At 44.7% G+C, this 14120-nt stretch overlaps 1 protein-coding gene across 1 annotated transcript in view; it reads left to right on the top strand.

The window, feature by feature from the left end:
- The window catches only part of ARHGEF10 (Rho guanine nucleotide exchange factor 10), a 108373-nt gene that overhangs the window by 28033 nt on the left and 66220 nt on the right, over window positions 1-14120 (top strand). The window contains exons 15-16 of the mRNA XM_029912254.1: window positions 3218-3393; window positions 12059-12105. Coding sequence (XP_029768114.1) covers window positions 3218-3393; window positions 12059-12105 — 223 coding nt within the window. The remainder of the gene's footprint in view (window positions 1-3217; window positions 3394-12058; window positions 12106-14120) is intronic.

The raw sequence follows: 14120 nt of genomic DNA, 5'->3' as shown, positions 1-14120 counted from the left end.
TTCTTTCTTTCTTTCTTTCTTTCTTTCTTTCTTTCTTTCTTTCTTTCTTTCTTAACAAACTAACTAACTAAACTAAAACTAGCAACTTTTCTCAGCCCAATGTGATGTCTTCAGTACACTACTGAAATGTGAATACCTTAAGGTATTCCTTACCTATTTTGTGTAATCTTACTAGTGCTAAGTCTCAAACAATATCAGCAAGTGAAAAGTGACTTTTAATAACACTTTGCTCTTCAGATGTTCACAAGCTGTTTTCCTATTAACCAGGAATTGTGATTCTTCTCCTTTCCCTTTTATTCAGTCCTTCAGTCACACCTGGGTGTTTTCTTGTGATTCACTGAGAGAAAATTGCTTTCTTTTGCCTATTTTAGTCCTTCCTGTGACACCTTGTCCTAGATTCTGTGTAATTGTTCCTAAAGTGGCAGAATGCAACCTGTTTTCTTTTCTCATGTGAAAAGTCCATGATTTTGCTGAGTCTCTGGGTTTGCTATTAAGGTGACTGTTACAGTAATCCGACTCAATGCTCCTCTTCCTGTGGGCCTGACCATTACTTAGCACCCTGCTTAGGGGAGCTGTCTAATTTGGTATACGTATGCCATGGGGATTTGTTAACACAGAAAAAGATGTCTCATTAAAATGTACAGGGTTATTTTTTCTCTAGCAGTTCAGAATTGAACTAGCTCTCTCAAGTTCTCCACCCACACCTTTTCCATAATAATGGATTTATAAAGGCTTTACTCACGTCAACAATAGGGCTTTCCACCTCCGACCGCTGTGCATTCCACTTAGAGATGGGCCCAGCTGCAAGCTGTGCATCCAGATCAGGATCCATACTATTCTGTAGCTTTGAGGTGTCCAGATCTGGGGCTTCTTCATAGACTTTAAATCCATAAAGGATCATTATAATACTTGCTCATTTCTTGTAGGGTTAGCAAAGGAACAACATGGCTGATAGTGACTGCTCTCTGCCCCTCTAGCCAATCCCCTCCCATCCATGAAGCCTGATTTCTTGGCGCATCTGCTGATGGGATTCAGCAGGAAAGAGGAGACAAAGATGAATCTTCTTTCTCACAAACACACCCTGCCCATATTTGCTGGGTTTTCTTCCCTCCATTTATGGAGGCCGAAACGACAGTCCGGCCCATAATTTGGAAAATATGTTATCCTTTTTTTTTAAGTGACTTGTGGGTCACCCATGATTGCAAGGGGAATCCATATATAGTGGAACCCATTGATAGGGAAGTATTATTTTATTCCAGAGAATATCTTCACGCTAAGCAGAATTGCAATTTGCACATTCCAATACTTTTAAACAATCTGGGCTTTTGTTTTACTTCACTATGAAGCAGTTTTGCTATCAACAGGTTTCAGTGTATTTATGCATCATAAATGTGAAAACCTTATGTTAAAGATATATTAGGGTAGTACTGAATATTTGAAAATGCCAAGAAATGCAAATTAGACATTTGGTTTGGGATTTCATGCCTATGGAATATAGTAGATTTGATAAAGGTGATCACAGATTATAGTTAAAATATTAGAGGAGAGTGACATTTTTAGTTGACATCCTATGGAAAATAAAGGTTTGGTAAAATAAAACATCAGTGAGAACTGGTAGAGCATTGTCAAGGTAAGTGGAAAATTGTAGATACAACAACTGTCGTTTTTAAGATGCGTTCTGAACTGCCTAAGAACATATGAAAATTAATTATGCCATTATTTATCTCTGCTCTTTACCTTGCTTCTTACACATGTAACACACATGTAGAGTATAGGTGTTTTCATTTTGTGCTTTGCTTTACGTATTTGGTTGTGACTGGCATATTCTGTTTGGAATGGTTAATCATTTACATGAGAGTTCTCTGCATTATGAACAACAGCAAGTCATTTACATGTTACTTTTTCTTCCATCTTCAGAGGAAAGAAAAAGCTAAAAGACATAGTATTATGCCACACAAGTGGGGTTGCCAGGCATCCGGTTTTCGACCCCACTTGTGTTAAAAGACCGGGCTGTTAAAAGTCCGGTCGTCAGTGCAGTGGAGGCCCAGGGCTAAGGCAGGCTTCGTGCTCCTCCCGGAAGCGACTCCCAGGTCCCTGCAGCCCCTGGGCACTGGGGCAGCCAGGGACTGGGAGGCTCCGCATGCTGCCCCCACCCTGAGTACTGGCTCTGCAGCTCCCATTGGCCGAGAACTGTGACCAATGGGAGCTGCAGGGGGTGGTGCCTGCAGGTGCGAAGGCAGCTCGCACCGTGCAGAGCTGCCTGGCCGCCCATGCGCCTAGAGGCTGCAGAGATCTGGTGGCCACTTCCTCGGAGCCGCGATAAGCACTGCCGGGACCCCGGGACCCAACCTGCTGGCCCAGCCTCTAGCCCCCTCTCAGACCCCAAACCCCTCAACTCCGGCCCCACCCCCAGTGGGAACCCTCACCCCCAGCCGGAGCTCTCACCCCCCTGCAACCCTGCCCCAGCCTGGAACCCCCTCCTGCACCCTAAATCCCTCATCCCCAACTCCACCCCAGAGCCTGTACCCCCAGCCCAGAGCCCATACTCCCTCTCGGACTCCAACCCCATGCCCCAGCCTGGTGAAAGTGAATGAGGGTGGGGAAGAGTGAGCGATGGGGGGGGGGGAAATGGAGTGAGCGGGGGCGGGGCCTCAGAGAAGGGGCGGGGCAGGGATGTTCAGTTTGTGTGATTAGAAAGTTGGAAACCCCCTACACATGAGAGCTGAGGTCAGATGAGAATCTAATACTGTTTGACCAGTGGGAGCATGGCATTCTCACTAGAGGTTAAGTTCACCCATCAAAGTACAAGTCTTCTGAGCTTGAGGGCATGATAGGTAATCCCTTGGGTAATGTACTTTAAATAGTTTGTGAGCCCTCTAGTGACCCTCTCTGTCATCTGTGTTCCAAATGCCCTCAGAGGCTTGCCTGAGCAGCAGTGTGTCTATGTAGCTAGGCCTTGCATGGTATATATAGTTAGTAAACATGGTTACCTGGACCCCACTATGCCCAGTGTAGTTTCTTTATATTATGTTTGTTGTATAAAGATTAAAAGACACAGCAATGCTGGTCAATGTCATGTGTGTGATCTTTTTAAAATAGTATTGCATGTGTTACAGAGACCTATGCAGATTTTCCAAATCAAAATAGTAAATAAAATGACTACTAGCATGAAAGACCTACAGGTGCTCAAAAACTCAATAATTTATGCATCTTCCAGCTCTTCATATGAAAGCAGTGGCATCATGGCAACTGGCCTAAGGTATTTATTAAAATGGAGTGTGCCACTTGGACAAGTGGAAGTAATAGAATATGGCAGCAGTGAAGGCCAAGGAGAGAACTGCAGATTCCCACCTCAGCACTCAGCCGAGAATGTCATCGTTAATGTTAAGCCAAGTAAGTGACAGGCACCATTATTGATGGATTTTACATTCTGATTAAGGCCCTGGTTCAGATTTAGATGGGTGATTGAAAGCAAAAAGGAAAGCGTTCTCTGTATGTTTATTCTTGCATTATGTACAATAGTTTTTTAAAAATTCTGAAAATGCATAAAGTTCTAACCAGACTTTTGACTTACTATGAGACTCACCTTTATTTATGCCACTCGGTAGTGACAATGATTGGGAAATGCAAGACACCAAACTTTACTGTGTTGATTACTTGTGGGTCCTGTCCTGTCCTGGGTTGATTACTTATGGGTCCAGCCCTGAGCTTTGCAGCCACAGCGCTGTAAGAAGATCATGGCTGGTGGTGGGGAAGATTCCTCCAGAGGTGATCGTGAAACATTTCTGGCAGGTTTCTTCACAACTAAGTGGCAGTCAGGAGACACCATGTATCCCAAAGAAGTCCCCCTGACCAACACCTCCAAAATAGAGCTTGTTTGGTGAGAGCTTGCCTAAGCATTTGGCAGTGGGAGATGAAGAGGTGACACCCCCTCCAGAGATCCTTCCCACAAGGGGAAAACTTTCTGTTTATTCTGGAAAAGGACAGGCTCCCCTCCACAACCCTCCCTGTTCCCCCTTGCCCCCATTACTGCTGGAGCCACACAGATGTTCAGGGCCGCCCAGAGGATTCAGGGGGCCTGGGGCAAAGCAATTTCGGGGGCCCCTTCCATAAAAAAAAGTTGCAATACTATAGTAACATGTATTTGGAAATGTAAAAAATAACCAATGAAATACATTCAAAAATTAATTTTTAATAATTTGAAAATACACGAAATACATTATTTAAAAACATTAAATCCTTTAATGGTATGTATACATTTGCAATTACATAATGGGCTGTCGCTGGGTGATGGTGATGGTTGGTGCCAATGGGCTGTCGCTGCCTGGGGGTGGTGCTGCTGTTGCCCAGGGCTGGGTGGGGAGCTGGGCTCTGGGTCGGGGGGTGCCCGGCTCGGAGCTGAGGGTCTGGTCTGTTGGGGGATGGAGTCAGGGGGTGCCCGGCTCAGAGGGGCTGGGCTTGGAGCTAGGGGTCAGGGCTGTGGGGGGAATGGGGTCAAAGGGGTGTCCAGCTCAGAGGGGCTGGGCTCGGAGCTGGGGGTCAGGGCTGTGGGGGGATGGGGTCAGGGGGGTGCCCAGCTCAGAGGGGCTGGGCTTGGAGCTGGGGGTCAGGGCTGTGGGGGGGATGGGGTGTCTGGCTCAGAGGGGCTTACCATGCTGCTTACCCCCGCCTCCCCTCTCCCGGAGCCTCAGCGCGCCGCATCCAGGAGCGGCCCTGGACAGTGCTGCAGCGGTGTGGTGGCTCCAGCGGGGCCTGAGCTCCCGCCACTTGGCCACAGCTCGCAGCCCCGCCCCCTTACCACGTGGCTCGGAGCGGCGGGAGCTCAGGCCCCGCCCGAACCACGCCGCTGCAGCGCTGTCCAGGGCCACTCCTAAACATGGTGCGCTGAGGCTCCGGGAGAGGGGGGAAGGGGAAGGTGGAGGCGGGGGGGAGCCTCCAACATTCTCGTGGGGGCCCCTGCGGGGCCCGGGGCCTGGGGCAAATTGCCCCACTTGCCCCCCCTCCGGGCGGCCCTGCAGATGTTATTGTAGGTTTAAGTGTGCACTAACTACTGCATTCTCCATAGCCCTAGCAGGAGTGAGAGGGCTGGGGATATACATTGGCCTGCTTGGAGGGGCTTATTTACATGAGTTTCCTGTCTCCCTACCCATTCAAGCAGCCCAGAAATCCTACCTACTGAGCAGGTGCGGATCCCTTCGTCTGTTAGGAACAGAGGAACTGCCATGCCAGATACAACCATTAGTCCATATAGTCTGGTAGCCTGTTGCTGACAGTTGCCAGTGCCAGGTTTTACTGTAGTGGGCATTAATGGGATAACCTGCCTATAGGGGAATCTTCTTCCTTAAAGAAGTGATCTCATGCCCTGAAGTTTAAAAGTTTATTTCCCTTATACACTGTTTAATATACATCCTATCTACATGCTGTGCCAACTGTCCCTAGGATTGGTCAGCCTGATGCACAACATGTAAACGGGTTTCAATCGTTAGTCTTTCTGTATGCGATGAATGATTTTTTTATCCTGTGTTTTGCTTGGATGCGTTTATTTTAAGCTCATCTCTTTTTTGCATTCTAAACCCTTGCTGTTAGCTGGCAGTACTCCCTTCTGAGTTATTCAAGAGCTGTGGTTTAAAGCAGTTTCAGTAGCGAATCAATGCAGTATGTCACGCTGTACTTATTTAATGTCACTCTCTTGGCTTTTGCTTCATGCCATTCACCACATTCACCTGAAAAGAAATATTGTACCTCAGAGCTGTTTGGGATCTATCTTAAATATATAGCACCTTCCTGATCACCAAAAGTAGCAGAGTTCTCTTGCCCCTCCCTCCTAAGTGATTCTGGGTAAAATTTTCAAATGTGCCTAAGTTACTTAAGAGCCAATGGGACTAAGGCCCAATCCTCAAAGGTATTTTTAGTGAAGTTAAGACCTAAGAGCCTGTGTCACTTTTGAAAATGTTGCTCTCTGTGTTACACATAAGGTTGTCAACATTCTAATTGCACAAAACTGAACACCCTGGCCCCACCCTCTGCCCCGCCCCTTCCCCAGACCCCATCTCTGCCCCGCCCTTCTCTGAGGCCCTGCCACCCGGGTACCTTTTCGACCGGGTGTTCCGATCGAAAACTGGACACCTAGCAACCCTATTTACACCAGCAGGCTCAGGGTCTGTTCTCCTTTGCTGATAATAAGCCTCAGGCTTAGCTTAGCTGGGCGTTGATTAAGTAAGTGGTTAAGTTCTGTTCATTTTGTTACCCCATTCTCTCACCCACCGTCCAAAACAGGATAACATTACACAAAAGAGTATGGGAGGTGGCGTAGCTAGAGAAAGGAGATAAAAGAGAAAAGACAGACCAGAAGGATAGTAGATATGCAAAGGAATATATGAGTCTTCAACAATAGTCAGACTCTTCCTTCCCAATTGATGAGCACCCCCCATTAAGCTAATCAAACATAATCAGAAACTATGAAAGAAAAGTGAATGCAACCCCAAAGTCTACGGCATGCCTGTTTATGCACTACCAACCACTCTGAATACAGGTTTGTATTGGATTGGACTGAATCTTGCTTAAACCCTGAGGAACTCCCTTCCTATTTCTTGCTAAAGATTAAAGGAACCCAGAAAATATGATCTTGCTACATAGAAAGAAAACTAGCAAAGTTCTTAACATTCATGTGGGTATCATTGCACATATACTGCAGTAGCTATGCAGTTTACTTATTTCACCTCTGTACTTTCAGAATGCTTCAAAGAGATGCTCTGGTGGGACGCCAAATGCATTTAATAAACTCTGAGAGAAAAAAATTCTTATTCAGACAGTTTGGGGTCCTATGGGTGAAATCCTGGCCCCACTGAAGACAACTGGGAGTTTTGTCATTGACTTCAGTGGAATCATGATTTCACCTCATATTTCCAGTTTCTAAAACTACTAGCAATTAGAGAGAGAAGAAGAGAGACAGAAATTGTGATTAGATTTAAGTGCATTAAGTGCTTGAGGATTAGCTTTGCCTTGTCTTGGAGGACTGAGAAAAGGAGACTTGTAGGTGCAGCCTTGGCAGTGAAGTATTTAGACTCCATAAGACTAATACTCTCATGTTACTGCCTGTCTCAGCAAGGATTTTTGATGAGTTCCAACTGTATCCTTACAAGGATTGTAGGTAATTACATCAGTTTTACCATGGCATTCTTCACCCCCACAAAACCTTTTGTATAAGGGGGCAACTGTCACATCGTATCCCGTTATTATTGGCCTAATTTGTATAGCTCTGTACTCTATTCTCTTTGGGTCATTTCTGTTAATCACTACAGTGAGTCAATGGGATTCTTGTAAATGCACTCGGGTTCATAAAAATGCTGGCTAAAATGTCGTTTGTATTTTAAGATTATTGCTTGATCCATCATGACAAAAGACGGAGATAAAAGAGGCAAACATCATCTTGGCCATTGCAGAGAATTGAATAGCCTGCATTTAAATTCATCCTATAAATTATATTGCACTGGTGGAGGGAGTTTGAAAGGTTTTATGAATACATTCAAATCAAGGGCCTGCGTTAACTACCATTGTTAGTCTGAAACAAGAGCTGTGTGAACACTTTTTGCACTCGGCAAATTTATGACATTTGTTCTCAAATTTTAATAGTAGCAAAAAGCAGTATTTGAAGTACAAATCTGCTTTTTTCCTTCGCTAGGCACGAAAAAATGTGTGTAGTTTGAGCAAAAAGGGAGAGAATTCTTCCCTTAGGACGGAGCTACTTGCTATGCTGTGGCTTCTGGATTGCATGTTTAGTTGTCCTAGTTTGAGCCCTATTTTCCTGAGTAGCTCTCATTGTTGCGAATGTGGGGAAATATTAGGTCCCCATTGTTTTGCAGAATCCTTCATGCAGGAATCTGCCTGATATGAACTTAGTGCAATATACTATGATTTCCAGCAGCCGCTGCCACTGCCTACATCCTCCAACTATATTTAAAGCAAAATATTTTATGTTTGCAGTTTGAAAATAGGGCTTGATTCTGATGTCATTTACACTGGTGCAAATCAGAAGTAATTCCATTTATCTCATTGGAATTACTCTTGATTTACAATGATGTAACAGATCAGAACCCACACCTGCAGAGTTTCAAATGAAAACATTTATCTTAACTCTGTATGCTAACAGCTGTGTTTCCCCATTGAGTCCTTCCAACCTAATGTGTTACAGAAGGTTTTCCTACTGAACTGTCTGCAGAATGAGTCTGGATAAGGTTCTTTCTTTAAAACCCCAACTACAAGATCATATAGGCCATCACCTAGTATCTTCATTTCCTTATCCAGTAAACTGTCAGTCCATAAATGAACTGTTCACAATGCTGAAGAAGCTACATTCAGGTGCATGTCTTTGTGCTTGCCGTTTCTAACACAAATATGTAGCAATGTGTCTGTGTGTGTATTATTTTTTAAAAATCTAAACCAAAACACTCCACTGCACACACTTCTCCTGGAGAGAGGATGAGAGAACAGACGCATGCTAAACGTCGGACACATGCTAAATGACACGTGCTAAATTACTCATTGCACTGCTGAAAGGAGTTCGGATCCTATGGGGATGAGTGCAGTATAAGAACCTATATAGAATAGAATATTCAGACATGAAAGTGGGAACGTTTTCAGAGTAATCCTGCTTCTTTGTTAGCATGAAAAGCAATATGGATACTCTCCTTCTTCTTGATTTATTGTGTGCCAGAAAAATTATGGTGTTGTTTAACAGGAAGCTTAAAAAAATCATGGATGAGTTATCAGAGAAAGCTTTTGTGTGATATATATGTATTTGATTCATCCCCATAATATTTGCAAGATGTGAGTGTTATGGGTTGTCACCCCTTGGGTGCAATCTGGGGGCTGTGGGAACCGTGGGGCCCCGCTCCAACACACAGCTGGGTTGGCGACATAGCCAGCCTCATCCAGGCCCTGTTATCATCCAACACAACAGCAGGTGGCGCCACTCACCTAAACTGGGCTACCCGCATGCAAACAGCAGACCGCAGCCAGTTTCCCAGCTCCCTAGGCACGCACCCCCCTCTGGAGTATAAACCCAAAATTACATAGTCTTGCACTGCACAGGGATCTTAGATAGATTTTAAGTGATGGAAAACAGATCAAAGCAGATTACCTAGTAAAATAAACAAAACCACAAGCCAAAGGGTAGGTCTACACTTACTTCCTGGTCCGGCGATAAGCAATCGATCTTCTGGGATCGATCCCGGAAGTGCTCGCCGTCGACGCCGGTACTCCAGCTCGGCGAGAGGAGAACGCGGCTTCGACGGGGGAGCCTGCCTGCTGCGTCTGGACCCGCGGTAAGTTCGAACTAAGGTACTTCGATTTCAGCTATGTTATTAATGTAGCTGAAGTTGCGTACCTTAGTTCGAAGTGGGGGGTTAGTGTGGACCAGGCCTAAGACACTAGAAAGATAGGTTATGAGCAAATTCTCTCCCTGACTGATGATACAAGCAGGCTTGCAGATTCTTAAGGGACCAGCTGCGCTTGCTTTGTAGCTTGGGATCCCCTCCCCCATTCCAAGTCTTTTTCTTTCGGAGCTTCTCTCAGGTGTTGAGTTGTAATGGAGTGAAGAATAACAGATGATGCCACTCCCTGCCTTATATAGCCTTTCCATATAGCGGGAACCCTTTGTTGCAAACTCAGTTCCCAGACCAGTTTGTGGAAAAATACAGGTACCCAAAATGGAGTCCAGAGTCATGTGGGCTGATCACATGCCCTTGCAGAGTCACAGCCGCCATTAACCATAGGATGTCTGGAGTGTTCTCAGCAAGGTTCACCAGGTGGGGGATAAGCTTTTCCTAAGGCCTATTGTTTTCCGTAATGGCTCATTACCCTGAACTGGCCCTTTACAAGCAGCTATTTAGATTGGCAGCATCTTGCCTAGTAGGCGTCACCCAGATGTGACTCCATGTGAAATACAGATCCATAGTCAATATTCATAACTTCGGATACAAAAATACATGTATACAAATAGGATAATCATATTCAGCAAATCATAACTTTTCCAATGACACCTTACATGACCTGTCTTATTCAAAATGCATCATAATTACCCCATAATCATATCATCATAATATCACTATGAAGAATAGGGGGTTCAGTGTCACAGTGGGCATTATTATAACGTTAGATTTTGTATCAAAGGTGAGAAGCAAATGCCATGATTTTGGACCCAGAGAGAACTAGGCAAGGGAAATAAATAATATGGAGAGATTTTAGACTAGGAAATCGCTGAAAATCTCACTAGGCCAGATACTCTTGGCAATGTATCTTTCCCATTCAGTAGGGCCAAATAGTGAACCTTTTTCTCCCACTGGTGAGTAGTTAGGAACAGGACTCACATGGACTTCGGTGAGACTATTCCTGTACATAACTGTTCACTTGTAGGAGTAAAGGATTCGCCATCTCTCCCTAAGTGATTTTATCTTCCAGGCAACATGGTCTGGGGAATGAGCATGAGGTTCAAGAAGTCCTGAATTTTAATATTGGCTGTCACTGACTTGCTTGCGTGACCTTGGGAAGGTTGCGTCACTTCTCTGCCTCAGTTTCCCAATCTCTCAAATGCGGATTCTAATACTAATCTGCTTCCCTCACAGCCATGCTGTGAGGATGAGTTGCTTTGAATGTTTTAAGGGCTGCCCACGTACTATTTATTTTTTTGAATTATTATTCTTTGTTTTAGTATTTTAAGTGTTGTTATATGCTAAACAACTCTCATGCTCTGAATTTCTTTCATATGCTCACTCCTCTTCCTCTTGGATGATCTTTGTGAGTGAATGGATTTGTTTGTGGGTTATTTTCTGCCTTGTTGGTATGCTCCTCTTTCTTGGCTTTTTGAAGAGGTTGATCGCACATTTAGGGCCCAGTGAAATGTCGTTTGATTTTAATTTAATAAAAGGGATGCAAGTTAGGTCCAATTCACTCAAAGAAAAGTGTACAGTAAGAGCAAAAAAATGCCACCCTGCACTCCCATCATAAACAAGGGGACGGGTCAGAATGTGGTGGATATGACTTACTGATTTTTGGTGTTCTCTTGTTGGAGAATGGTTGTCTCTTTCCAAAATAAATAAAATGAATGTCCTGGGCTAAATCCCTTGTATTCACCAAATCCAGACTATTCCCCTCCAAAAGCAATTTAACAAAGGGAGCAAGCTGCTTTAACTTACACATTCTTCCCTTTGCATGTAGAAGCACAAATAATAATGTTAGTGTAGAATCATTGCTCTTTAGGGGGACTTTATGGGCAAGTGTCAAATTTTATGTGGCTGCAGTTTACTTGACCTTTAGCAATTGGGATTCCAAATTGGCATATTGCTTGCTTTTGTGGTGATGGATCTGCTGTATCACATTTCTACATGGTGCTGCAGAGAGAGAGGCTATTTGGGAGCTTGTTACAGCTTCTCGGGATAGATCTGTGCCAGCCCCAGTGTAGGTTAAAGCAACCTGGGGCAAGAATACTAGAAGGACTGACTCTAAAGCAAGAAAAGGGGAAGGGATCCAGTGAGTCATAAGGCCTCTTTTGAGTGGGAAGCATGGGGCTGCCAGCTATGGCTTGGTTTGCTGTTGCTGGCCACATTGATCATTAATGATATACAGTATATATTATCACCCAGGCAACAGCACAATTTATTTTTGGCCACGTGGCTAAAAATTAACTGAGATTTAGAAAGAGGGAGGGAGAGATGTCCATCTCTCCTGTGTGTTCCCATACAATGCTGAGTATGTTGTCAGTGCTCAAGAAATAATAATACAATGAGAGAAAGATTCAATATATTGTGTATTATTGGTGGAAGTTTGGTGCTATTTTACTTTCATAGATTCACCTATGGTGGTGAGGACCATGGTTTAACCCCAGTTAAGTTATATATTTTCTCCCTTCATGAGCAAATTTTTGAGGATACATTCATATTCCACCCCCACCTGTTTGTGGTTTAGATCTCTGTGGTTTGTATTTGTTGTTATGTTGAATAACAAGAGCATGTCAAAATGCAGACATGATTCCCTCTACTGAGTTTCCTTCTGCTTTCTGCAGTCAGTTTATGTATGTCTCCAAAGGTTACCATGGAAACAAATGTGGGCGTGAGTTTGATTGGATATACTGGATACTTGTGTTTCTGTTAGTGTCTTGGAGAATATAAAACCCTTGCAGCATTTTCATCGGACGTGACAGGAAGGTTCCTTTCGAAAGCAGAAATAATACTACTCTGAGAGCTGTAGTAGAAATGGCTGATTTTGAACAGTGAGTCTAGAAGGGGAAAAAAATAAAAATGAAAAGATCTGAGCGCCTGTCTCGTCAGCTCCTGAAAGCAGGACATCTGCAATAGTGTCCAGCAAAAATGAGGCAAGATGTAAAAAATTGTTTCATATCCCTGGTTAGTGACAAATTTGTAAATTAGTGATGTGGTCTAAATTACTTTCAGTTAAAAGGGAAGGCGCTCCTGGGCTATTCTGCTTTCAGTTCCTCCTCATTTCCTGAAGAAGGAGCAGCTGAACTACTGAAACAGCAGCTCTTTTCCTTCCTCCTAAGGAAACAGTGTCCTCTGGGTTTTGCTTTGTTCATTGCCACAATTCCAGCTCTTCTGCTCCAGGCCCTACTCAGTGTGTGGCAATACAAACCGGTGCCCACCATTATGGACTGCAATATTGGTGAATTTTGGTCCTAAATTTTCCAGTGTAGATTGAAACTCCCAGTCCTTTACTCTCCCAAATGCACTACTTTCCTTCCTTCGTCTTGGCAGAATGCAGCTTCTTTCTCTGAGAAATGTTTCTAGCATTCCAGATTAAGTGGACTGTTTTATATTCCTTAAACTTCATTCCCAATGCATGAGCTACTTCTCACTTCCTTTTAAAAACCTCTGCGTTTCCTTGCTGCTATTACATAATCTCTCACACTAGGGACCCAGTGCTGCAAACACTTACTACCTTGCACAGCGTTTGCAGCTGCAAGAAATCCTATTGCTTGGAATGGGGCTGCTCACATGAGTAATGTTACTCGCCTGAGCAAGTGATTGCTGGGTTGGGTGATAGTGAACACAAAATTATCTCCAGCGTTAAGATCTGTCACATCAGGTGCATGCTGAGACAGCTCTCCAATGTTCACATTTATATTACATGAAAATGAAGGAGTCGCACTGACAGGAGGGTGAAGGTTGATCCAGCGGTCAGGGCATTGGTCTGGGACTTGGGTGGCTCTGGTTCAGTTTCCTAGCTCTGCTACAAACTTCTTATGGTACCATAGACAAGGCTCTGTGCCTCTTGATAATAGTACTTCCATACCTCATAGGTGTTGTGAGGATATATACATTAAAGATTGTGAGATGCTTGGGGCCATATCAGTACCTTAGATGAAAAGGGTGTCCTGTATGTTAGGAGTTTATTTTCTTGTAGAAGTTAGAGTGGGTAATGCAACTAAATTTCATGAGAAGGCTCCTCAAGTTGTAGGGTGAGTATCCTCCTGCCCCAGTTGTTAAAGGGGTTCACCCAACCTCTGCTCAAGAGAGTCACCATTTGGGGGCACTATGTGCTTCTGGAATCCCAGGTTTTGTTGGTGGCCAAAAGCACCTAGTATCATTAGCTTCTCTTAATGTGTTTGCATCCTTTTTCTTTCCAAGCCAGCCCTATCTAGACTGGATCCTTCACTGTACTGTATTTGGAGTTGTACTTGAAGACCACTCTAAAGCTGCAGCTTGTGTAGACTATGGCTGCCAAACTGCTTAGCCAGAAAGATGTATTACACATTTTCTAAAATCAGCACTGACTTCCTGTTCGCTTGAGTCCAATTCTAGATGTTGATTCTAAACCACATTAAGGTGACCAGATGTCAAAACTGAAATATCGGGACGCGGGGGGCGGAGCAAAAAAAAACCGCCGGAGCGCCGCCCCACCCCCGGCCAGTCGCGTCTGGGCTGGCTGCCCCGCTGGCGCAATCCCGCGGGCGGTCCCAGAGTGGGGGCAGCAGGCCCCAGCCCCCCCCGTCCCGCTCGGGTCCCGCAGGGAACGAACCAGGCTGCCGCTGCCTCCGCCCCAGGGCTGCCCGCGGGATTGCAGCAGCTGGGCAGCCAGCCCAGACGCGACTGGCCAGGGGCTGGGCGCAG

The sequence above is a fragment of the Terrapene carolina genome, unplaced genomic scaffold (genome assembly GCF_002925995.2).
Source record: "Terrapene carolina triunguis isolate 2854851 unplaced genomic scaffold, T_m_triunguis-2.0 Scaffold42, whole genome shotgun sequence".
Lineage (NCBI taxonomy): Eukaryota > Metazoa > Chordata > Testudines > Emydidae > Terrapene > Terrapene triunguis.
The sequence above is the reverse complement of the archived record's forward strand: the minus strand, read 5'-3'. Positions and strand labels throughout refer to the sequence as shown.